The 24,581-nt window shown below is 40.7% G+C and overlaps 1 protein-coding gene across 2 annotated transcripts in view; it reads left to right on the plus strand.

Moving 5' to 3' along the window:
• The first annotated feature begins 9,431 nt into the window (after positions 1 to 9,431).
• PEPD (peptidase D) overlaps positions 9,432 to 24,581 on the plus strand; it is a 117,985-nt gene continuing 102,835 nt past the window's right edge. The window contains exons 1-3 of one of the 2 annotated variants that reach the window (XM_065733172.1): positions 9,432 to 9,497; positions 13,983 to 14,166; positions 15,421 to 15,548. In XM_065733172.1, the coding sequence (XP_065589244.1) occupies positions 9,481 to 9,497; positions 13,983 to 14,166; positions 15,421 to 15,548 (329 nt within the window). In that variant the 5' untranslated portion in view covers positions 9,432 to 9,480. Of the gene's footprint in view, positions 9,498 to 13,982; positions 14,167 to 15,420; positions 15,549 to 24,581 lie in introns of those variants that run through there. The other variant, XM_065733173.1, reaches the window with a different exon arrangement.

A 24,581-nucleotide genomic window follows, 5' to 3' on the forward strand; every position in this document is an offset into this window, starting at 1 on the left:
TTACTTATCATTGTTGCACAAGAAAAGGAAACATTTCAAATGAAAAAATCAGTTTTATCTTTGGCAAATGCCTGTATTTTGTCTTTGTATGATATGTTGTCATTCATCATCTAACCTTGGGGAAATCATGGGCACTCTAACAATGTAAGAGGCCAATAAAAAAAGAAAATGATTTCAGTAAAATTGTAGCTAGGGATATGTAAAAGAGAAAAGCCCCTGGGTAATAAAAATTACCCATGCATAATGACTGTGACTGCATCAGGAAGACATGATGTATACAGTGTGCTGTACCAACTCATATACAGGATGTCCCTGTCATCAGGCTTGGGTTTACAGTGGTGGAGGGAGAAGAAAAGGAGAGTCAGGGTCAAGCCCAAAGCAAAGGGCTAAGAAGCCAAGTACTCAGTTACTGCTCCTGTGTCTTTACTTATCTCTTTTGCCTCTTTGTTAGAGCTGTCTCTTTTGATCTTGCCTTTCTCATTATTGCCTCTGCTACAGAATGTGGGCTCAGTTCCAAGGTCGAGGTCTGCTCCTGCTGAACGTCTCCTATATCCTTCCCCTGTTAGTCAGGCTGTATCATTAGAGCCTGGTAGATTTGCACGATGCCTTTGGCAATAGTATTCCTCATTCTTTCTTCAGTGCACTGTTGTGACTACTTCTCTTCAGTTAACATTTGGATAATATTTTCTACTGTCATCCCCTTTAGGCTTGGTAGACACAGCTTTAGGAGGCTTCTTAGTGTACAGAAACTTAGTCTTCACTTTACTTTTTTGAAGACCTAGCCCTGATCGTGGCTTAGTAATGGCTCGTGGTCCTAAATACTCTGAAAAAAGGCAGTCTTCTGCAAGAAACTGCTTTCCTCAGCAAGACCTATTTTGACAAATTGCTGTCTCAGCAAGCAGTGCTACTTGTGATAGAGATTTAAAGTGTACTGGGTGTTTTATATTTTACATTTTTGTTTATTGCACTTTTTAAGCTTGCTGACTCTCACACTAGTGGGAAGAAGTCTAAAAATAAATCTGAGATTAGGGTTAGGTCAATAGGTTACCTAAGTGGGGCAGGGTCCTCCCTCACAGTCAGAAGTTATCATACCATGAGCATCTGACTGCCTTGGGCGATTAATTGACTGTCCCTCTTGTCTGACCAGTCCCTAACAAGCAAGAGGGACATGAATAAAACAAGTAACTGTTGATAAGAAGTTATTACAAATAAAGGGTTTTGCTTCTGCCAGCTACCCTGGTTGATGTCACTAAGGTCTCTGAACTTTGGCTCTGAAGTTAAGAAAGTCTTCCACAAGCAGTCAGTCAGAGCTCTCACAGCACATAAAGTTCTCTGCAGATAAACAAGTCCAGATATAATATAATCCATCCTTTTCTTCTACTGCACTTTACTCCAGTGACTCGTTGCTAATAGGAGTCTCCTTCTTCTCCATGTGACATTTCCCATTTGCAGTGACATAAAGGATGCACAGTGAGGGCCGGACTCCTCCCCGCAGCAATTGCATTCTCTGGCTCACTGCTTCCCTGTTGTCCACCACTGCAGATTTAAGCTCCATCTCTGCAGACCGTCACAGCTCCTTTTGTGAGCTACTGTGAGTTTTCTCTATGAATCAAACTAGCTGAATCAAGTCCTTTGTATGTCCTTATTCTGGTTTTCAAAAGAGTTCTGCTAATCCTGTTGGCACAAATGTCGAAGCCAAAAAGCTGGGCAAATGAATCTAAGATGAACTCGGTGCTGCTGCAGCTGACTTCCTCTGGTAAGAAGCTAGGTGGTTTCAAATCAGCCGGGCTGTCAAAACTCTGCAGCACAGTCATTTCTGTGCCTGAAGCAGACATGCCCAAAGAGCCTAAATTAGTAGCAACTCGGCTGATTTTATTCCAGCTGCACCAGCGGTTTGTTTTTGTGGAGAGTCAAACAGCAAACACCCACAGAGCTGTTAACTCTGCAAATCTTCAGTAAGTATTTTCTAAACTACTGCTGACAAATTTCTGACGAGACCTTAATCTCCGCAGAATCTATTGGGTGTTGTCAAAGCAGCATTAGTCAGCCTGTCATCGGGCGGGCACTGCGGGTGTGACTCAGAGATTTGCATTCCCATTCTGCGGAAAAGCCACGCTGGGAAAACCTCCCACAGAGCCTGAGCCCCTGCGAGGTGGGGACCACGCGTGCGATGTCAGACTGAGGTGTGAGCTTGGAGAGGATTCTCCTCCTCCACAGTTCACACCTGGAGACAAGTGAAAATCACTTCTCATTCTTGGGACAGCAGCAAATGTTGTTGCTTTTCTGCCCCTGCTCAATAGAACACAAAGGGTAAAGCTGTGAAGAGAAATGGCTGTTGCACAGTTAAGGTGTGCAATTAGTACTAAGTAAAATAATGAATAGTCAGGTCCTAAATTAGCACCGCTGTGTTCAGTTCTGGAGCTGTTGTGGTTTACTCGTGCTTGGTACATCCTGCTACTCAGCGTAAGGCCTCAATCCCTTCCTTGGAAGGGCAGAGCACAGGCTGCCCATCACTGCCTCCCCATGTGCAGGGACAACGCCTGCACTTCACTGCTCTTTGGCATTGCTCCTCTCCACAAACTCACTAAGAACCCATGTTATTTTCTGAAGCCAAATTCTTTATCTCTGACCCTCCTCTGATGCCAGTCTGGACTAGAAGAGCCGTTGCTGTCAGGAGTAACAGTAGTAAAAAATTACCACATCTTCTGAAAAACAAAATAAAGCAAAACAAAAAATCACCTCTCCTGCCAGCATAAAAAGCAAGGACACCAGGCAACAGTTCAAACAGAGCCCCTGCATACAAACAAACAAAGATGCCTGTCAGGGCTTAAGGGGAAAAAAAAGGGCACAGCTGTAGCACCACATTAATTAAATTGTATGAGCCTTTTTATTTTCAAGGATGCAGACAGATGCCACCTGAAACTTGGGATGCTTGGAAGTCACACACACACACACACACACACACACACACACACACACACAATTAAGACACACACGTTCTTTGAGCTCCCTTTCTGAATCTTCATAGCACAGATTGAATTAACACTACAAATGCCAAGTGAAACTGTTCTCACAATAGCTTAAACTTGTACAGAACTAAGGGATAGATGAGCAAAACCTGGTTTTTGAGTGAGCAAATTAGTATATCTCCAAAAGTACTTTTATGTTTGAGACTGTGAAGTCAGGCCATTAAAGCCACGCAATTGAACTGGAAGTCAAAGGCTAGGCAGCAAAGGAAGGTGACGGTGGTTATTATTTTTGATGTTGAATGTTATTGAGCCTAATTTTCATGCAGCTATTTGTAAATATCCATGCCCAGAATAAACTGTGCAGGGAAGCTGCCAGCGAGAGCAGCAGCTGTGCCCAGAACCCAGCAGGTATGCCTTCTGGGAAGGGAGGCTGTGTCTCTGAAATAAACCCAGTCTTGCGCTCTTATCAAACTAGTGCTCTTTGAAAACTGTCTCTAAATATGACTCGTTTTTCAAATAAATGCTAGTCAGTTGCTTCATTAAAAGGCAAAGAGGCATAGTGCAGATAGGAGGCTGCTTTGTACATCTGGCACAGTTTCCAGTGTCTGGGAGAAAGGCTGTATTTTGTCTTTGGGGAGAGAGCAGTTGTGTAGAACAGCCATTTTTTACAGTTCAAAAGATAATTGAATTCCCTGATTCACAAGCTCCTGCTTTTTATCTTCTCCGTCTTCTAGCATATTCTTGCCCAGTCTTCATTCTTGCCCTGGCTGCCATGTTAAAGAGTTCTCATGGGAATGGGGTTTGGGTACTGGGGATAATAATTGGGCTGACCACACTGAAACTTTGCTGTAGTCATAGGGTGTAAAATATGATTAGATAATTCGATAGGGCAATTGCTTAGCACCTTGTTCTTAAACTGAATCCAAGAGCCAGGTGGGTTAAATATTCAGTCTGATACAAGAGGACATTAGATGAGCAGTTTGCATGGAGAGAAAGTCGAAAATCTCTGCTTCAGTGGTTGGTGCCCAGGATGAACTGTTGTGCTTCAGTCAGAAACTGCTGCAGGAAAGAGTCTGTGCTGTGGCAGATGAGGCCCCATGGCAGCACTGCAGTCTGTCTGCTGTCACAGCCCCACACCATGGATGATGTGAGATGGGCAGTGAATGGGCTGCTCTGCCCATCAGAGGGCAGCAGCAGAAGCAGCAGGTCTTTTCTTTCCTAGCAAAGAGAGTAGGAATGATTAAAACAGAAAAAGAAAATGTCATCCATGCAAAACCTGAAAGAATGTATTCTCTCATTTCAGATTACCTGCTTCTCTTAGTAGTCAGGTCTAATCTGTCTGTGCAAGACAGCAATCTCTTCATCATCAACAGAATGTACATCTTGATAAATCAGTGGCTTAAAATTTTAATGCAGTACCTCAGAGTGAAAAACAGTTTCCAGATAAACAGTAGATAATTAAAGAGGATTTTTCTTACAAAAAAAAGTGGGAAATCTGACTTTAAATAAATGTAAAGATATGAATCATAATCTGCAAAAACCTGTAGGCATTAATCTCTTGAGAAAATATTTACATAAGCATATTATAAGTTTGTTTTGGGACTTGTTACACATTGGGTGGAGAGTATATTATGCAGACAGTAATGAAAGAAAAATTAAGATTTGTAAACATGTTCTGTATTATAATCCTACAATGTACTGCTAGAGTTCAGGTAAATTTGTGATATCAAAGGGAACTTGCATGGGAAATGACACCTTCCTATTGTACAAACAGACATATATTCATAAATGCTGGTTGGACAGTTTTCTGTCACACCACGTGGCAACTTTACCTGCTTCTTCCCACACTACTCAGGAGGCAGTGCAAAGCCCCTGAGTACTGGCTTTGCACTCCGTTAGTGCCCCTCAAAACACGACCAATTTGTCACTCCTCTGCAGGAATGGCTGAAAATGAGATTTGCTGACAAAATAAACTGTGGGTAATGTGAAGTAATTTTTTATTCCAGTGTGTCCATAACATTTGTAATGCTGTTAGGGTAACTAATACTACAGTAATACTACATTCATGTCTGAAGACCAGTTTTGTAAAACACTTACTATGAATAGACAAAAATGTCCATACTAATTAGTAACAATATATAGAAGGAAATGGAGGATAGTGGCTTATGCCACACACCCAGCACTTAGCTGTTACTGACCTGTGCTGACATCACACAGCTCAGTTTTTATGTAGGTGGTATTAGAGAACACAACTTAAAGAAATAACAAAGATAAAGGCTGAGAGTATACAGTTCTGTGTACTAAGCAGAGGGCACGAAGACAAGTGGAAACGATGTCTTCATGGCTATGGGTCAGCAAAAAAGCCAATACATGAACCAACTGAAAATCATCCAAAAGTCTTCTTCCACTGAAGCAAAAAATATGTTACAGTACCCAAAAACTGATTCTTTCAAGCTCCCAGAGATAGTAGAGAATGAGACGATCAAGTTGGCCACTAATCCCTAGGAAAACAGAAAAAACAAAACAACTTAACTAAACCCCCACTAAAAAGAAGTCGTCTGTGCAGCTTTGCTAGTGCTGTTGTAGTACATGTTTTATGAGGGAAAATTGTGGCAGCAACTTATATACACAAAGATCAGACCATTTTAAATGAAACAATTTAAGGAACAGTCAAAAAAACAAAAAGGGTTATCCCAAAATAAAATCATAATAATTTATAAAAATCAGTCAAGTTACTGAGAAGTTACCTTGGACTGGCCAGACCTCAGTGGGCACATTTTGATTATACTGGATTTTCTTACAGAGAAGTGAAAGTCAACAGGGAGAGTAATGAGGCACTGTAATGCTTTACCTTTCTTGTCTTTTATAATAATTTAGTTCAAGCAGGCTTTGGGAAAATCACACTTTTATTTCAAGATCCAAAAAATCAATATAGCATTATACATTTAGTGCTTGAGGGCAAATTTACTCAAAATTGTTTCATGATGAAAATGCCAAAGGCAGATGCTTTTGTTCAGTCTGTTACTTTGAAGGGACCTTGTACTCTTAATTCCAAGGCAGAACAAGTACCTCTTTAAGAAAGGAAATGTTAGGGATGTGTGTATAGTAATTCAGTTAAAAACAAAATAAAATCAACCAAGCAGTTTTAGGACACTTTAGCATAGGAAACTATAAATACTTTGGACTAATTGATGACTACAGTATGTAAAATACTGTCACTAATGTATCTACAAACTTTATCTGTTGTACCTTTCCATCGAAGTGAACAAGGTCATGGAGCATCTCATCCAGCAATGCTCTAGCTTCCAAAAATCTGGGGGAATAATCAATGGAAAGACAGATTAAGCTGAACTATGGGAAAACTGTGCACTGATAAATTAGCATTTCCTTTTGTTTTTCATTTTTGTGATGGCATGTGTAAAACTGAATCTCTTTAGATATTTAGCAAGTAGCAGAAACTTGCACTGAAATAATATATTCAAGTAAGGATCTTAGACCCTGTCCCTAGTTCATGCAATGACACTGGCAGGTCAAGATTTCTTACTACAGTGTGATGTTCTTATTGCTGTCCTGTGCCCCTCATAGCAGCCCCAGATGATCAGGTCTCTCAGCACTACTTTTTCCCAAAGTAGGAGAGAAGCTCAAGCACTGTGCAGCAGTCAGAGTTGTATTTACGTCTTCCTTTGACACTTGGCCAGAGCTGGAGGGCAGAAGGGAAGGGAGATGCTCATGTAACACCTGCTGCCATCACAGGTACAGGGTTCCTTCATTTTTCCCAGTTTGTATTTGGACTGCATCTGCCCTTGCTGAAGTTGAATTTTCATCCATTGTACAATAAAACCAGGGGAAAATATATAATAACGGTTATATAATTTTCACATAATGAAAGGAAAGGAATAAACCTAACATCATTTCATATAGCACAACAGAAGCTATGAATACACTCATTGATGCTGCTGAGACACTAAGGTGAGCCCTAAGATCCAGCATGAACAGCAGAAAGAAGACTTAAATAACAGGGAAGAACAGCAGTGCACAGAAAAGTGAAAAATACTGATATCAATGCTGTTTTAGTCTAGTGTAAAGTGACCAGTTGTTACAGGAACATTTCCGTTAATATTTCCAAAGACCTCCAGAAGGTATAAAAAAACCATCTTAAATCACTGTAATAAGAATAAAAAGAGCTTATAGTGCAATGTAGTTAGTTTTGGCTAAGTGGCATAGCCTGGGGAGAGGTAAGGTCCTATGAGATGAAAGCATTGCCAAGGAGTCATTGCTTTAAAATACTTTGACCAGAGTTAGAAACCTGGCTGGGCTGGGCTGGCCGGGTAGAAGAGCTGCATTTGTTGATTCACAGCAGTGCACTCAGAATGGGCAGTACTTCCTCTCTGCTGGCATTTACCAAAGTTGCTGTGTGTTAGGCAAATGTGCTGGGACACAGGGGACCTCGTGGTTCCTCCTTCCCCTGGAGACATGGACGTACTCCTGAGCAGAGGGGTGCAAAGCAGACAGAAGAGAAGAACAGTTTAGAGTGCAAACTGCTCTGGAGCTGGAAGGAGATGCACGGCTGAGTCCCAGTGGTGAGGGAAAGGAAATTTTCCTAGGGAACCTCTGGGACTGTCTGCAGCTCAATGTAATTCAGAGAGACACTGCCTGGACTCAGAGCAAGACTGCAGAATTTCTGTTCCTACCTCATTAGCTCTGCAAGGACACAACAGACTGGGGCATGCTTATGTTCAAATATTTGTTTTGTTTTGTCTCATTCTGCAGATTAGAATTTTTCCTATTTAAGAAATACATTGTTATTTTCATGTATTTCCAAATTGCTGTGGCAATTTTGAAGATGCTAAAAATGCAAAATCAGGCCTTCAGTATGGGAGAGAACATTCTTTACCATGCAGGCAAATGCTAGTGGAAGGTAGGTAACAGTAAAGGTCATTTTAATCTTGTTATAGAGGAAAATGCTCTCAAGTAGTCACTAAGATATTACGGTCTATCATTGCATTATCTCAGTTGTAGAGTAAAAAGCAGCACAAAGAGAAAAATCAGAATTATGTGTTTGCTATAAAGCTGGTTCTGCACCCAGTCTGTTCCAAGTGTAATTTCCATGGCTGGCTTTTCAACTGACAGCTTGTACAACTACCTTGCTAATGAGTTTAATTTGTGCATATAGTAGGAGTTTCATTCTGTAGTGTCATGAGACAAAAGAACAACATGTTTTAGGTAACAAACAATATGAAGTATTTTTTTCCTTTTCCCTAAGGAATGAAGAAACTAAGTCTTATTTTCACTGAGATTTAATACAAGGCAGGTAACTCTTCTAACTTGCAGTTGTTTTGGGAAAGAGGGTAAAATGGCCAAGAGTAAGAGATGAGAGAAATAGAATAAAGTGGTGTAAGAGACCTAAAAAACCTGTTTTAGAAAGCAGATACAAAAGAGCAGGGGACCTTTTCTCTAAGGAGGACAAGAGGTACCAGAAGCCATTCATTGCAGTATTTCTAAGTGTAGGGGAACTGTTAGGTTAGAGCTCGAATGGTGATTGCTTATCTGACTATTTATCCAAACCAAAAAAGTATTTGTTTCTTGTCAAACGGGAAGTCCATGAAAGAAACTTCATGTTCTTTCATTATATATTCTGTAGGGAGGGTCTGTGACCCTTGGGTGTAACACCGTACAGTGCTAGTGGATGACTACTTGACTTTTCCAGTTTTCTTGTTATACACACTTCTCCAGACTTTCTGCAATCAATCTTTCTCTTTGATTGCTCTGCAGCTTTCAACCTCCGCTCAAGAGCCAGCTGTGCAAGAGTAGCTGTGTTATTCTCCAATCTAGTGGTCAATTTGGCCAACTGAAAGAGGCTATTAATTATGCACATTTCTTAATAAGAATGTACAAATATTTTATTACAAATATGAACTTCAGTCTCTGTGTAAAGTAATTCATGATCCTCTGTACAAGTCAGCAACCTTCTACTGCTTGACTTTTGAAGCAAGCAATTGCTGATCAGTGGTCAGGTGAAGAGCTGCGACATCCTTGAATCCACTGATGCAATACGATTCATTTAGCTTTCCATTTATTTCTCATTAATGGAAAAGCACAGTTTTATATATAAAAAATATAAAATTGAATGTTCGAATGTCCAAATAGTTGGGAAGTTTAATTCATTAACGGTGCAGAGTTACCTCAAACCCATTTCCCCTAGGTACAGCCATCAGCTTGAGTGAGACCCAGCACTGGCAGTGGATGTGCCCTTGAATACCCGCGAACACGAGCAGGACTCAGTACAGCAGCAGCTGTGACATGGATCTGTGGCTGTAAATGCCACAGCAGTATCGCAGAGCTACACGTGTTATTGACTGACCTTAAAAAAACAAACAAACAAAAAACCTTTTATTTAAAGTTTATTTTTGTCGTTTCTGCCCGCCCCCCCTCCCCCCCCCTCGCGAGAGCTGCCCCGCCTCGCGCCGCCCGGCCCCGCCGTCACGTGACAGCCGAAGTCCGGCGAGGCAACATGGCCGCGGCGGCGGGGTAAGCATCTCCGCTCGGCCGCGTTGTGCCGCGCGCCCGCTGAGGCGGCTCCGACCGCCCGGGAGCGGCCCGGCGGCGCGGAGGGGCCCGCGGGGGTCGGGGTGCCGTCGCCGAGCAGCTCGGGAGGGGTCGGCTCCCGCTCCGAGCTGTGGGAGGCCGGGCCCCGCGTGCCGAGGGCGGGCCGCTCCCTGGTGTGACCGCCGCGGGAGGGCTGTGGAGGGGCTCCGCGGGCCCCGCTGTGCACGGGGGTGTGTGGCTGCGGTGCCGCGGGAAGGCACGCCCAGCGCGGGGCTGCTCTTCGTGCGGCTCAGCACTGTTTCTTCCAGTTCCCGGCACTGGTTCCCTGTGGGAAGATTCCTTGCCGGGTGCAGCTGGCAGCGGCGGATTGGGCAGCCGGGATGCCCACTCGGTGCTGTGGGAGCAGTGCTTGCTTTCCCTGCTGCCCTCGTGCAGCTCAGTGCTAGTGGTGCTGGCCTGGGACTCCTTACTGTTTGTGTTTAGTGTGAGAACAGTGTAAGAACTAGCGAGAACTCGAGCTGATGTTGGTGGCTCTGACAGTTGCTCAAAGCAAACAAAATAAGACCCAGTTATATATGTGACAGTTGCTGGAAAAGTTGTGGTTTGCTGAAATCTGAATCCTGTCTTCACGATCGCAGCAGAACAAACATGGCAGGCCGTGAGTTTTCTTTGGAAAAGAGGGAGGATGGAATTCCTGGTTACTGCAGCATTTTGGTTATCACATCAGAGCAAAACCAAGACATTAGACGGGGTTATACAACAGCAAAATAGAATTCCTCTGGAAATAATAGTAAGAAAAGCCCTTCTGAAAAGGCCTTTAAAGCCAACAGTTCCAGGCAGAAGCATTCTTTAAAGTATCAGATGTACACTGATGTCCTTAGCTACTTTTTACTTCCAGTATTGTAAAATAAGAGCTCTTATGTGATCTTCTGGCTTGGTGACTATAAAAACAGTATGTGACAGGCAACAGCCAGCTGCTGTGCAGGACCTTTACCCAGACAGGGATGGTTCTGGGACAGGCTGATAAAAATGAGGGAGCTGAGCTTCAGGTGCAGGTAACCCTGACTATTGCATAGTTACAGAAGCTTGCACAGTTTCAAAGATGCATTGTCCACAAAGCAGTGCTTACATTAAGTACCCTCCATCCTGAATTGTCAGATGTATAGCTCTGTGTCACAGCTGGCAGTCTTGTTTGTGGCAGTAGGCCCAGGGCCCCTGCACCAGCAGAAGAGTCAGCCCTTGGAGGAGCAGCCAGTTTATTGTACTTTTATCATACTGATATTTGTGTCTTGTGTGGTGCAAACTGAGTGACTGGTCAGAGATCACAAACAAAACAGAATGCTTGTATCCTTATAGGGATGTAACTTTCTGATAGTACTGTTCGGGCACATTCAGTTTCACACTGATACAATTGTATCTGTGTCTGCAGGGTTGATACACATGTGAGACAATTACATACTTGTACTCCCACCCTGCTTACTGTGTGTGCCATAGCAGTGATTTATGTTTGAAACTGAAAAGTGGTAATCATAGCTTAGTACTGCTTAGACGCAGAAGTTTGGAGCAGTGGGCTGAAGGGAGAATGGAGAAAAGACCTCCTTACCTGTCGTGTGTTTCTTACCAATGGAACAGTGGTCACAGCAAAGCCAGCCCTGTGTTTGGAGAGTTTTACTGTGATCTTGAGTACTGAGAAACTCTTCTCTTTCCAAAGTGTTGTTTGCAGCAGAAGAGCAGGTGTATGGCTGTACTGTTAAGACTGTAGGTGCTGTGGAGGTGCTGGTCTGTGACAAGAACTGTGTGAGCTGTGGAACACTGGTGCCACACATTCAGCACAATCCTGCTCCTGCAGGCAGCACAGGGCAGCCCTTGGGCCTCCTGCTGTGGTGTTCCTCCTTCCCTGCTTGGGGAGATGCCAGAGGTTTGTGTCCGAGAGCTTGTGGGAAGGAAGGCTGTGGAAGAAGCAAACTTCTTAGTCTGCTCCTCCCTGAAAGCCAGCTGCTTTCCCTACAGGTTTTCAGTTGTGAAAGTGGATCTGTTGCTTAGCAGGCTTGAACAGTCCAGAGCATTAATTCATGTATGAACAGGGAACCCAGGGAGCTGAGCATGATTTGCAAGGAAGCACAGCCCAGCTGTACCATGTCCTGCAGACCTGGCCATTGAGTCTGGCACGTGAAGCTGTTGTGACTGTTGCTGCAACCTTAATGAAGAGACCAAGGCTGTGCCTATGGAAAAAATGTGCAAATCTCAACCAACTGAATAGAATCAAATGATTAACATTGTGGTATCAAATTGAAGCAGGAAAAGTAGGATCTGTTACATATGTATAAGGAAGAATGCAGTTTTGTGATGGGGTCAACTAAAAACTGCAGAAGGTTAGTCATTTTAAATTATGATGCATTTCAGCTTGAGTGTTAACACCACAATAAAAGACACTCTTGAAGTGGTTTGTGGAGATGACCAGTAAAAGTCTTGCCTGACATTATTATTTCTCCTTTTGCTTGTTGAATATTTTAAGTGGGGTAAAAGAATTACCAGTAAAGGTCATGCTAAAACTACATTTTTTGGTTTTGTTTTCTTACTAACACACACAGATCTGAGAGTGACCTGTGGCATAAGGGTATCTGATTATGTTCTCTCTTTCCTTTTATATGTGCAGTAAGGTGAGCGTGAAGATAGTCAAGGGGTGATCTTGCTTGGTAACAGTTTTCAGCTTCTTCTGTAGTGCCAAGTTGCTGAGCTACCACTTTGCACATGAGAAGTCTTGCTCTTAACTTGTTTAAGGTTTGGTATCTGATTTAAAACTCTTCAGTGGTGTTTGCTAGAGTTGTTTGAACAAGCTTCATTTTTTCTAGAGGCTGGGATACTCCAAAAAGGAAAGCTTATGCTGTGCTTCTGCACCATGATAATGTTCTACAACAGGTACTCTGCAGCCCTTGTAATTATCACTGCTGTACTGCTGGGTTATCAGGTGTGTGGGGGAAGTAATGCAGATAAACACTTCAGTTTTGTGCATCATCAGCTGCAGTCCTGGGAAGATCATATGGAAAATGAATTAGAGCAGTCTTTCACCTTCTACTTGTGCTATTGTATCAAGTAGTTATAAACAAGTAAAATAAAATATTTTATTAGCTCTTTTATGCTGTGTGTGCAGTACGAAATTACAGGGTTTACTTTTCTGATGCTGATAACGCCGTTCAGGAGATTATTTTATGCAGCTGTAAATGAAAGGTTACTTTCCAGATTGCCTATGAAAACTATATAATAATTAAGGTGTGGAGCTCTGCTTCTCCGAGGTTAAGCCCACTGGTGGTTCATTCCTGTCATTTTAGCACTGTTAACAGTTTAATTGTAGCTTTCTGTCATCTCATCTGGAAGCATATTTGATTAAAAAAGGCCCATCAGCCGTTCAGAAGAATAGCTTCAATAAGCTGAAAGCTGAGGCAGACAGGCAGACTGGACTTGCATCATGGGTTTTATTGATAAAATAGTGTTTATCTGGCATATTGAAACTCTAAAGTATAACTTCAGTATCTTAAAAATTAAGGGAAATAAGAAGGGGAGTACTGTTAGATTCTTTTATCTTCATCCAAAAACCCTACACCAAGTCCTCAGTGCTTCTGCTCCAGATAATGTGAGCATGGACCTACAGCAAATGGGACTGAATCAGCAATATCATTCTGTAATATTTTAAGCTCTAGAATTTCTTAATCACCTTCTTATTTTAACATAAAAGCTCATTACCTTTCAACTGTGTTCTCTGTAGGGATCTTTTGTTGAGTACAATCCTGTAGAAAAGTCTTCAGGTCTTGGCAGTGCTTGTGCTGTCTGAGCGGTGTGTAACAGAGTACGACGGGAGGTGGCTGCTGCCTGCCGGCCGTGTGTCAGCTCAGTCTCTTACTGAAGCTGCTTCTGTGCGTGCAAGAATAATGTACATGTAACAGAAACTCACAGAGAGTATCCCAGCATGGAGAACTCACTCTGTGCCTGCTGTGTGCCAACTTCTCCCTGTGATCAGTTTTTGCTACTGCATCACTTCCCAGAATGCCGCAGTGAAATTTTGCAGATGATGTGGCCTTTCACTTCTGTTTTCAGTAGCACAGGAATTGCCTTCTTTCTTCCTCTTGCGTAGCACAGGAATTGCCTTCTTTCTTCCTCTTGCCCTTACTCAGTTGGACTGTGCTGTCATCACTTTCTGCATCTGCTTTGTGATACCTTACATGGATGAATATAATGTGCTACTCTGTGTCTGTAGCTCTAAGGTAGCATTGTAAGCAATGTCTGCTTGTAGCCAGAGGCACTGTTTGTATGGAGCATCTCTTTCCCTTCAGCAATTGGTATCTTGTTTGTTGAGTTTAGAAGAGAAAAGAAAGTTGAATTAAAGGAACAAATGCAGTGTGTGTGTCCAAGTTGTGCTAACTGCTCTGCCTTCCATTAACTTTTATATACATATAATATCCTTTTTTCTAGGCCTTCTTTTTGGCTGGGGAATGAGACCTTGCAAGTGCCCATAGCACTCTTTGCATTGAACAGAAGACGGCTGTGTGATCGCCTGCGACACAACAAGGATGTGCAGAAGAATTCAATTGTTTTGCTTCAGGGCGGAGAGGAAACCCAGAGATACTGCACTGATACTGGTATCGTGTTTCGCCAGGTGAGAGCTGAATCACAGCTTCAAATCAAATTAAGAAACTGCCTCTTGAACTACATGTATTTTTAAACTGTTTCATTATTCTTCCCTATCTCAGATGTTTGCTTTGCTTTGGCTTGCTGAAATAGGCTTCCTTGTAATGTTGCCTCTTAATCTTAGTCTTTTACTCTCTTAAGGCTTTGCTGTGTGGGTTCCTTGTGTGACATAGAGGGGCTGAAGCCTGTTCCAGACCCAAATGCCCTACACTGTTTAGCATAATATTATAGGCAGTAGCTGAATATATATTTCTTTAGTCTTGTCTGTCACAAAAACAACAAAAAAAACCCTTTCTGTAATGAAATGTTTTACAATGCTCTAAACTGAATTAATTCATAGAAAAGTGTATTCAGAGTGTATTTGCTATTTTGCAGATAGCTTATTCCACATACCAGGATGTATCTTAGAATTTTCAAGTCTTCTCTAATGAGAGTATCTATGTGCTCTCCTGTCACAAAGAGGACTTAATATGTTAACGTCATGCTGAACAGAGCCTTTGGAAAAGTTGTCCTCACAACGCTCTGGTTTTAAATACCACTGCAAAGCTGTGTGCTTTGCATGGCTGCAGCAGTGCTGATTCTTTTTGTTTTACTAATTTAAGCAGTTGTAGATTTTGAAGGAAACAAAACCACCTTGTTCTAAACTAGATAGCATGCATCTTAATGCACTTTTAGTCTGCTTTTAGAGGAGATGCACGTTTTGGTATAGTAGAGTGTATGCCTGTCCTCATCAAGATTCATCTGTGTATTGTTTGGTATTTTGTTGTTTGTGTGATTGTTTTTAAAATAACTCTTGGCTAAGGGCTGTTCCTATTGAAGCTTCCTTCTTCTCTTGGGGAGATTGTGTCTTTGCTTCAGGACTCCACTCTTACAACCCCATGAGTCTACACTCTTCGTTTTGCCTGGTGACGTGATTATTTCTTCCCAATACTAAATTCTTCAATTCTGGACCAGAAGATTGTATTTTATTGTGCTAGGTTAACTGTTATGCATTTCGTACGGTAGATTATTAATCTCTGATTGTTTCCACTTGCCAACAGAAAGATTTATTAAAACCTAAAACTAATCAATCTAAAAAGCTTTAAACCTAAACCACTTCCTTTCGCTCCAAAAGTAAAATTAAGATGTGTAGAAGTACAGATTGGTATGTACTGTAGTGTACTTTTTGAGTTTGTAGAAGCAAGGTGGTTTTCTTTTAAGAATGTATTTTGTCTTAACCTAGGAATCTTACTTTCACTGGACTTTTGGAGTAACTGAAGCAGGCTGCTTTGGAACAGTAGATGTTGATACTGGAAGATCCATGCTTTTTGTTCCACAACTCCCTGAAAGTTATGCAGTTTGGATGGGAAAGTAAGGCATATCTTTTACCTGTGTTAAGAAGTATCTGAGTATATAATACAACTGTCTGGGGAGCTGAAATGCTATCTGGATTTAATCAAATGCCACCAAATCACTTGTTGTGAACTGTAGTGGTATGTCTGTGTAGTGATACAAAATGTGATCTTTTGATATTGATCATATGTCAAATGATTCACTGCTGTTCTGGAGAGAATACATACAGAATTGCGCAAATCCCATGGTATCCATGAAAGGAAGCTGAACCATAAAGAAATGTATATGTTTTCTGTTAAGACAGAAGAAATTATTTAATAAAGTAGGCTATTTAAGCTGCTTTAGCGACATGCAGCCTTATTAATTAATGAGACTTTTTGAATGGGAGGAGGTAATTTAGTCTTTTTGGCATTTTGACTCTGTATTTTTCTTCTTTTGATGAACAAATCGACTGGGGAATGTGATTTTTTTTATAACTATAAAACTCTATGCCATAAACATCTGTTTTTCTACCTATGTAATAAATATTGCTCAGTGCTATAGTAGTGAAATAATTAATTTATGTATATCTTCACTTCCTTTCTCAATCTTCATTGTGTTTATGCTGTCTAACAAACTGGAACTTTTTTTCCATGTGTGTCTACATCGACTGAGAATATTGGATTACTTCTAATTTAATATTTTGAGCTGAGATTACTTCTAATTGAAGCTATCGCTTATATTTTAATGCTTATTTTGGGAAGAGGAAAACAATTGCAACCAGTGCCATATGCTGAACTGTGTTACACCATATGGTAGGGCATGGCTGCTGTCTTCTCAGAGAGTTTCTGTGAATATCACTCTGTTAGACCTGCCTGGGAACTTACATGGTTTATGATTGTTTTAAAATGCAAATACTACTCCCTGAAATACTTTAGCTGAGAGCTGCACCTGTATGGGAGGGTGAGTTCTATTTAACTCCCACCTGTGCTCCAAACTCTGTTCCCTACTGGAGGTTGTTCACATTTACAGACAAAGCTTTTTCTTCCTCATAGGTTCTTTTCTGCTAATTTCATACCCAGCTGTTTCATACCCATGTGCTCTTAAAAATATTGAAATTCAGCCATGTTATTTGGTATTTCTAAATAATATAGTGTTGTTAATACAGGGTAGCCTTTTTGATTTGTCATGCACCACTCATTGATTCATTTACAGAATTCTCAGTCTGGGTAAAAATATTTTATCGTCACTCTGTCATTTCTTATGGAATATAATTTACTTTCTCCTGTATCTTTATGTTCTAAATTCTCTTCTTTGCCTTTCCCTCATCCCTCTGTTTGGATTTTATTTTCTTCTGGTCAGCTGTGGCCACATACTTTTTCTGCTTGTCAGAAGGGAGGGTGTGTGAATAACTCATCTGTGAGGCAGTAGCAGTTCTGCTTCATAAGTTAGTTGGCAGGGAGCACTGCTCACAGCTTGGGGTTGTGTTCCTTCCCAGAGGAGTCAATTTCAAGTCAAAAGTAGGATTGAATGTAGGAACAATGTCTGCCTTCCATCCTCTGTTTGTCTACTGCCGTATGCCTTAGAAGTGCTTTCTCTTTGCATGTGGAAGGTTCTATGTGCCTGCTGAAGAAGCAGTCATTATACATCAGTGAGGCACATGGATCTGTTCAGTGCCCTGTATGATATTGGCAAGACCTTTATTTTAGTGGGACCTGCAGCTTTCTTCTAATGCAGAATAGGGCTGATTTGACTGTGTTTGCATTGCATTCTATTTTAGACACTTGGGGGAATCTGTTCATTGAGTTTAGGCAAAAATATGTGGATTGTCTTAAATGAGCACAGAAGGCACTGTACTACTGGTACTGTATTACTATGTGTATTGTGTGGTACCCTTGTGTTTTCACTTCTGAAGTACAGACCTTTGGGCTATGTTCAAAGGCATCACTAAGGTACTGTGACAGACAGAAGGGTGAACCTTTTTACTATGGAGTAATGATAAAGTGGAGCTTCTTTGCTTCTTTCAAATAGCAGTGTTGGGCCAAAAACAGTGGAGTGCCAGTGGAAACATCTGGTTGGATGGGAAAAGACTCATAGTTTACGACTGAAACCATGAACACTAGAATTATGTTAGCTTCACCAGTTGCACTAGTTTTTACCAGTGAAAGACAGCTTTGCATGGTGTCAGGGAACTCACAGCAGCACGGCATTGATGAGGGCAGAGATGGAAATGGCACTGCTGGGCTGTGCTCTGCCAGTGCTCCAAGCACAGTGCTGAGGGTGACCAGCACTTGGGAAGTGTGACTCCTCTGTAGGACTTCTTTAGAGCATCCACACTCAGATGGATCTGTAAATTGCTGTATAGGTACCTTTTAGAAGACCTTCATGCTAAAATTGCCTCTGCAGTTTTAAAAGAAAGGAGAGATTTAACTCAAAGTTTTGACAGCGCATACTCTCTCTCAAAAAAAAAAAAAAAAAAACCCAAAAAAACCCCAACCAAACAAAAAACAAACCTAAGCAAAGAAATATCTCTTTAAAGTCACAGTTGCAGAATCATTATGAGGTTTTGTGTTTGACTGGCAGTTTACTTTCACCTTTGGAAGGAGTAACATCAATCAGCCTGTTCCTAAGTGTTGAGCGTGGACAGTTCTAGTGGCAGACTAGCCCAGCTCTAGTTGCAAAGATTTTCCAGCTAAGAGAAGCATTTTCACATGTATTGATTTTTACTTCTGCCCACAATCCCACCTATTGTTTACAGGGCAGAAACAAAGAGTCTGACAGGATGGCTCAGAGGGTAAGCTTCTGGTGTTCTGAAATACATTTTAAGTTTCACAGGAGGAATTGAAGAAATTAGAGTGGTAAAATGAGACCATAAAGGCTTTGGAGGTGTAACTGTGTTGTGGACACCCCTCTTTCACTGCACCATCTTACCTAGCCAGGATTGTGGTACAAAACTGTTAGCAGTTGTTTTTATTCATCGGAAGCATTAAGCTAGTATCACTGCATGTCTTGCACAGAGACTTCAGTTTCACTAATTAATGCTGCACCTGCCATTTACTGCCATAATTATAAGTGACAGAACTAGTCAGTGTGCTGATTAAAGATATTTTATAAAGTAAAACATACTGTACAGCAGCTGCTTTATGTGGAGTGGATGCCAAAATAACTTAATTGCCCTGCCATGTAAAGAATATTTTTAACAGAAAACAAAAATATTTAACACCTTCAGGCTCAAACTTTAGAAATACATATTACGTAGGACAGAGCAATGTTAATGTGCAGTTTCCTGTGTTTTCTTTGAGATCCTGCTGGCTAATCAATAGTATAGCAACATTAATCTAATGTTGCATCCATCATAAGTACTATTTTTGAACCTTGGTGTCGCACCAGTAAGGCATGGTGAAATGCTTTTCCAGTGTTAATATGCTCTTAGTGTCTTTGGTCTTGTTTTCTGAGCTGACCTGACATGTTGTCCCCTTATTGATTTCTTTTCTTGCAATTTTTTTTCTCTAAATTAAAATTTATTTAATGTTTCCATTTGCCTTGTCTGTCAGTTTGATCATTCCCCAGCATTTCTCCCTTTTCATTACCCACTGAATTTTTATTTTGCAGTTAAAAAACTAAGTCCCACCAGGTCATCTTATTCCCTCTTCAAACCAACTAGCAATTGCAATTTATCTGCTTGTTGCCACCTGCAAATGCCATCTGTGGATCTCATGAACACATTCAGTCCTGCTTCCAAATCCCATCACAACGGATTTCAGCCCTTGCGGTGTCCCACTAATGAAGACTTGCAGTCTGTTGATGTTTACCGCTTTAACTTCTGAGAACTTCTGTCTAAATTGATACAGCACTTTTCACTGGTGTAGTTGGAGGGTTTCCCACTCATCTTTATTTATCTATTTATTTTGTTTTAGACATTTCAAGTTTTTAGTACAAGTAATCTACAGGTCTCAGGTCACGTTATAGCATTCCTGCTAAAGCTAATCTGAGTTGATTTTGGAGCATAAGAGTCTTTAGAGTGATCTTTATCAAATGCTTTACTATTATTCAGGTAGTACATCTGTTGCTTTACTTTTCAGTCCTTTCAGAGCTCTGCAATAAAGCTGCCTGCTTTTGACTGACAAGCTTGGCTTGTGTAATTCCCCATGCTGCTTTCTTTCCATGGTCCCATTTCTCTCTATAGTATAGTGATTTCCAGTTCTCACCTCCTGTTCATTTATTATGGTATTTCTCTGTGGATAAAAAATTATTTCTATGGAGTAATTAGTGTCTGGATTGCACTTGCCACTTCAATGATGATTGTTTTTCTCTAAATAGTGCTGCTCCAGTGCTCAGTGCTCAGTTCTCTAGGAGCCTTGTTAGTCCTGGATAAATGTGCCCTGTTTTTAGCACTGTTACTACTGTAATTATTTTTAAAAGGCTTTGCTTTGTACATGCCTATGTTTCTCTGTATGTCTTGCTGAGAATGCTTTAAAAAAGTAAAGTAATAATTTAAATCAGTCCATTGATGTGCAGTCTTGATCAGGGTGCACCCTTGACTCGGTGCACAAGATAGTGATTTAATATTTGTTAAAGTGCTTATTTTTCTTCTCTTTTTCATTTAGGTATATTGAGAAATAGAACAAGCCCTAAGTAAATCTGTTTAAAAACACTGCACCAGAGATTTTCAGGTGTGCCTTTAAACCTCAGCACGAGAGTTAAGTCTTGCCTATGCGCTTCTCATGCCATTGTAAGAGGGAAAATGTCAGTACCCCTCACCATGCATCTCTTATTTTGTGTTTCATTAATGCACTAGCAGGAGTATCAAGTTCAGTGGTATAAAGTAATGAGAATATTTTGAGATATCAGAGAATTTGAGTTCTCTTTTGATCAGGCATGCCATCTGCTTTTTCTCCAAGGATTCAGACACTGCTGGCAGCCAGGTAAGCTGCAAGAAAAGAAATGCCCTTGGGGAATGCTCAGCCATGCTCCAACAAGGCTCTGCACCTTCACTGCATCTCCTGCTGTGCAGCATCTCGGTTCAAGTGCAAAACTCTTGGCTTCTTCTAGGCCAGGATTTGAGGAGGAAGCAAAAAAACCTCAGTTGAAATAGCTACAGTGCTGTCTCTATTCTTGCACTTTTAAAATTGTGTTCTCAGCTGTTGCTGTTAATGGTTCCCTGTGTGGTTTGTATGTTCTACCAGCTTTTATGTGCCTCTCGAAGCCCACTCTGAGTCAGAACTCTGGAACAAAAAAACAGCTGTTTTTTAAAATAAGATGGGGATAAGTATATGAATATTAACGTATCTTAAGAGCTAAATGTGAGTGAAAAAGAGGAAAGATGTGTTTTGTTTGCTGTGTGCCCCTTCAGCTCTCATTGTCAGAATCCTTGGCCTTGATGCTGCTGCTGGGAGGATTCAAAAACTTGTTAATTTCTTTCAAATTGTGCTTTTTTTCAAAATCCGTCTTACTCTGTAAGATATCAGAAGGAGCAAGGACAAGAAGTTTACATGTATGCAGATACTTCTGTATTTCAAAGCGTAATTCTGAAATCTAGGTAAATGTGGAAAGGGTCTGGCGTTCAGGTTGTCAGAGCACATGCTGAAGGCTGCCTGCTGTACCAGCAAGCCTGTCACTACTGCTCTGTTTCATAGCTCTCTTCATGTCTTTTAATCTTCTCATTTGCAATAGTGGAATTCCTTTGGCATGTAGAGGTGATTGCATTTTTTTGGACAAAGTCAGGGACATCTGCTTGTGTCTTGCAGAGCCTCCTGTGTTGTTCTTTCTAGCAGTTCTTGACACCCCCTTGCTTGGTTAATGCTTTGCCATCTGTTAATGTGATGATATTGTAATGAGGAGGGAATCTGTTGAAATTCTGACAGCATGAAAACATTGCTTTTGTATTCTTTTTCCTCCTTCACCTTTACTTTGACTGCTGATGCATTTCTGTTTCTCTTAATTTTTTTATAAAGTCTTCCTGAAACTTTTACTTTGTTTTACTTTGTTTCTACTCAGGGCTGAGAAACTGTCTTTAGTATGGCTTGTGTTGCTTTGTGTCAGTGTTTGCTGACTTCCCCTCTGAGACGCTAAGAGATCCTCACAGTGGTTGCTGACCTGCATGCAGAGGCTACTCCTGATCCTTTTTGAAAATGCACAACTAGGATTTTTTGGATGAAAATGGTTCTTATTGTTTGTCCCTTATGTATAATTGTTAAAGGCATGCATGGTCACATAACTTAGAATTCCACTTTATTGTCTGTGCTGTGTGGTGTTACATTAGAATCTTCCTTTAGCATTGGAGCCAACATTAGTGTGCATCTGTTGCTTTCTTTTGTGATGTGATGGTGCAGTAAGACCACGCTCTTTCAGAATAGGTTCAGAACAAAAACAGTGCCAGTTGTGAAAAGCAGGGAATTCTGTAGAACCATTCAAACCTTAATATTGAAGGTTCACTATGAGTTGCGTAGATGTCAAGCAGATAGAACTAATTTTTATAATATATAAATAAGCATATAACTGTTCATGCTTTTGAAGCGTACTGATGGCTGTCACGCATCTGCCAGTTTAGAAGAAAATAGGGAGCTGTGAATGATCCTGAGTGGGGAAGGTGACAATGCATAGGGCAAGGGATTAATATGAAATGGAAAAGAAAGCAAAACTGGCAGTCGTCAATCAGACAACTGCTAATGGACAGAAATGGTGCAGCTGCCACTTCTGCAGTGTTACTTATGCAAGTGTTCAGTAAGGTGTTTTCATTCTGGCTTTGAGGAGAATGAAAAACAAGTGGAGAATCACAAAGTCATGGTGATGAACTATTTTTTTTTTCAGTAGTAAAGCCTGGAGGAAGTTGAATTGGTCCAAAAAGTAATACTTTTATCCAAGTATTTTAACCCAGCTGACACGTGGGACTCTCCAGCCTGTTGTAAGAATGGGAATAGGAAACAGAGAGAAGATCATGCTGGCACCATCTAACAGTAGGATATGTAACAATATCAGATGCCTGAAAATCAAAGCTAGAAATCAAACTAAAATCAGAAGTGTACTTATTCTGATCTCTCCTGGCTTTTATAGTCTGTGAGTTGCTTGTTGACTCATTAGGAAACATAAGGTACCTGAAAATAGCCATGGATTAAGGCAGGAGCATGAAAAGGGCCTAGAGCGTGGAGTGAAAAGAACTGAGTATTTATGTCAGCCTGTCCTGGTTGCTGTACCCACCTAGGAAATTCAGACATTGACAGATTTCCATTTGGTTTATACACCATGAATTTGTTTATAGCCTTAATACAAAGGAGGACAAAAGGAAAAAAAAGCCAACACAATACTCAGAGACTAGAATAAGTGTTATGCACTAAATGTGATAAGAGTAAACTTAATATTTTTAGGAAAACAAATGTGGGTAATTACAAGTAAAAATTCCTTTGCATCCCAACTTCAAATTGTCTCTTCTTTCTAAAATAAATGTCTCTATAGAAAACATTCTGAAGTTGTCCCCAGCTAGAATTTCTCAACTTTTTTCAATGAACGTTTTATTCATAATGGAAAAGAGTATTCTTAACCTCTTATCCTAGTCTCTGCAAAAAGATAATCAATCTTGAATTAGAATTCCAACTGAAATGATGATAAGTTAAATTGAATCACTTCAGAAAAATCTGAATTTCCTTTTGGAGCTGCTCTGCTGTAAAACATAACTACCGAACAGCTGTCCTTGAAGCATACAAAAAACTGAACAGAAAGCAATCGATAAAAAGTTGTTGTCTATTGAATATCTGGAAGAATATTTACATGCAAAAGAGAAGATAAATTTGTGAAGTCACAGTTCTCTTAGCTATTGCTTTATGTGCCTTTCTTTCAGGAGCAGTTATCAGCCATTATAAATTCTACTCACAGTTTTTGTTTGGCATTTGTGATGTAGATCCATCTCATTTGTACCTCTCTTTTGAAGGCAGTTCTGAAAACTAAAACTCTTTTATCGTGTTGGTATTACTAGAGTCATTGGAATCCTTACAGTAACATCAAATGTGTAGAATCTTAACATTTGTTGTTGTGAGTTATTGTGCAACATAATGAACAACAGGCATAAAGCAGTTTTAGGCAATGTGACCAAGTTTATATTGCCTGGAAGGACAACATGGTTAACAAAATATTCCTAAAACTTGAGGTTTGGATTTTGTCCAAAGGTATAAAAGCTTAAAAATACTTATTTTGTTTTTATTTATAGATAAGCTGTCAGAGCTGTTTATCTTACTGCTGGATAAACAGAGGAGTCAGTATTTCTTTCCAAAGCGTTGCGTTGAAAGGGAGCCAGTCATAGCACTGCGGTCTGTCGCGGCTGGCAGCTCAGCCTGCACTGACGCCGCTCGCTGCTGACTGGTTGAGCATCTTGGTGGCTAAACGTGCTGTTACGCACTGCTGTCAATGTGGCTGAACCACATGGCAAAGTTTAGAATAAACTTGAAGTCTGCACTGAAGTGATTCCTGCTTTCTGACTGCCCCAGCCTGTGAAATGCCAAATTTTTGGTGGCTGCTTGGGTGGCAGGGAGCGTGGGCATGATGCACTCAGAGAAGTTCAGAATTGCCTATTTCCATGATGACATAAAATGGTGACTTCTACTGTTCTGGTGGCCAGCTGTTGAGATTTGTAATGAACACGGGGATTTGCCAGCTAGAATTATATAAGTACAGCAATAGAAATGTTTTTACACCTTTTTTTTTTTCCCCCAAAGTCTGCAAAAATTAGGCTATTGCTTCTGTTCACATCAGGTTACAAAAGTTAATATTTTGAATAGGCAATGAAATACATGATTCAATAATATTTGGGATCACGTCTTCCACTTGGGTAATTCTTTCTAATTAATTTATGACTTGCTGGGGAGTTTTTGCTTGTAGTCTCAGCGGTGATTAATCAGAATTTTGAAACTGGCAGCCCGCAGCGGTGTTACAAAAGACAAAACCAAAAGGAAAAATTGTAACAAATTAACTTATTCTACCTGCCTGAAAGTCATCTGTAGAGGCAAGTGCTCCTCATCTTTTAAAGCATCAAATATACTTGAAATTATCAAAATCGACTATCGCCTCTGATTTTTCATGAGG

This window comes from Cyrtonyx montezumae, unplaced genomic scaffold (genome assembly GCF_038088225.1).
Source record: "Cyrtonyx montezumae isolate F1298 unplaced genomic scaffold, pur_monq_1.0 scaffold_17, whole genome shotgun sequence".
NCBI classification, from domain to species: Eukaryota; Metazoa; Chordata; class Aves; order Galliformes; family Odontophoridae; genus Cyrtonyx; species Cyrtonyx montezumae.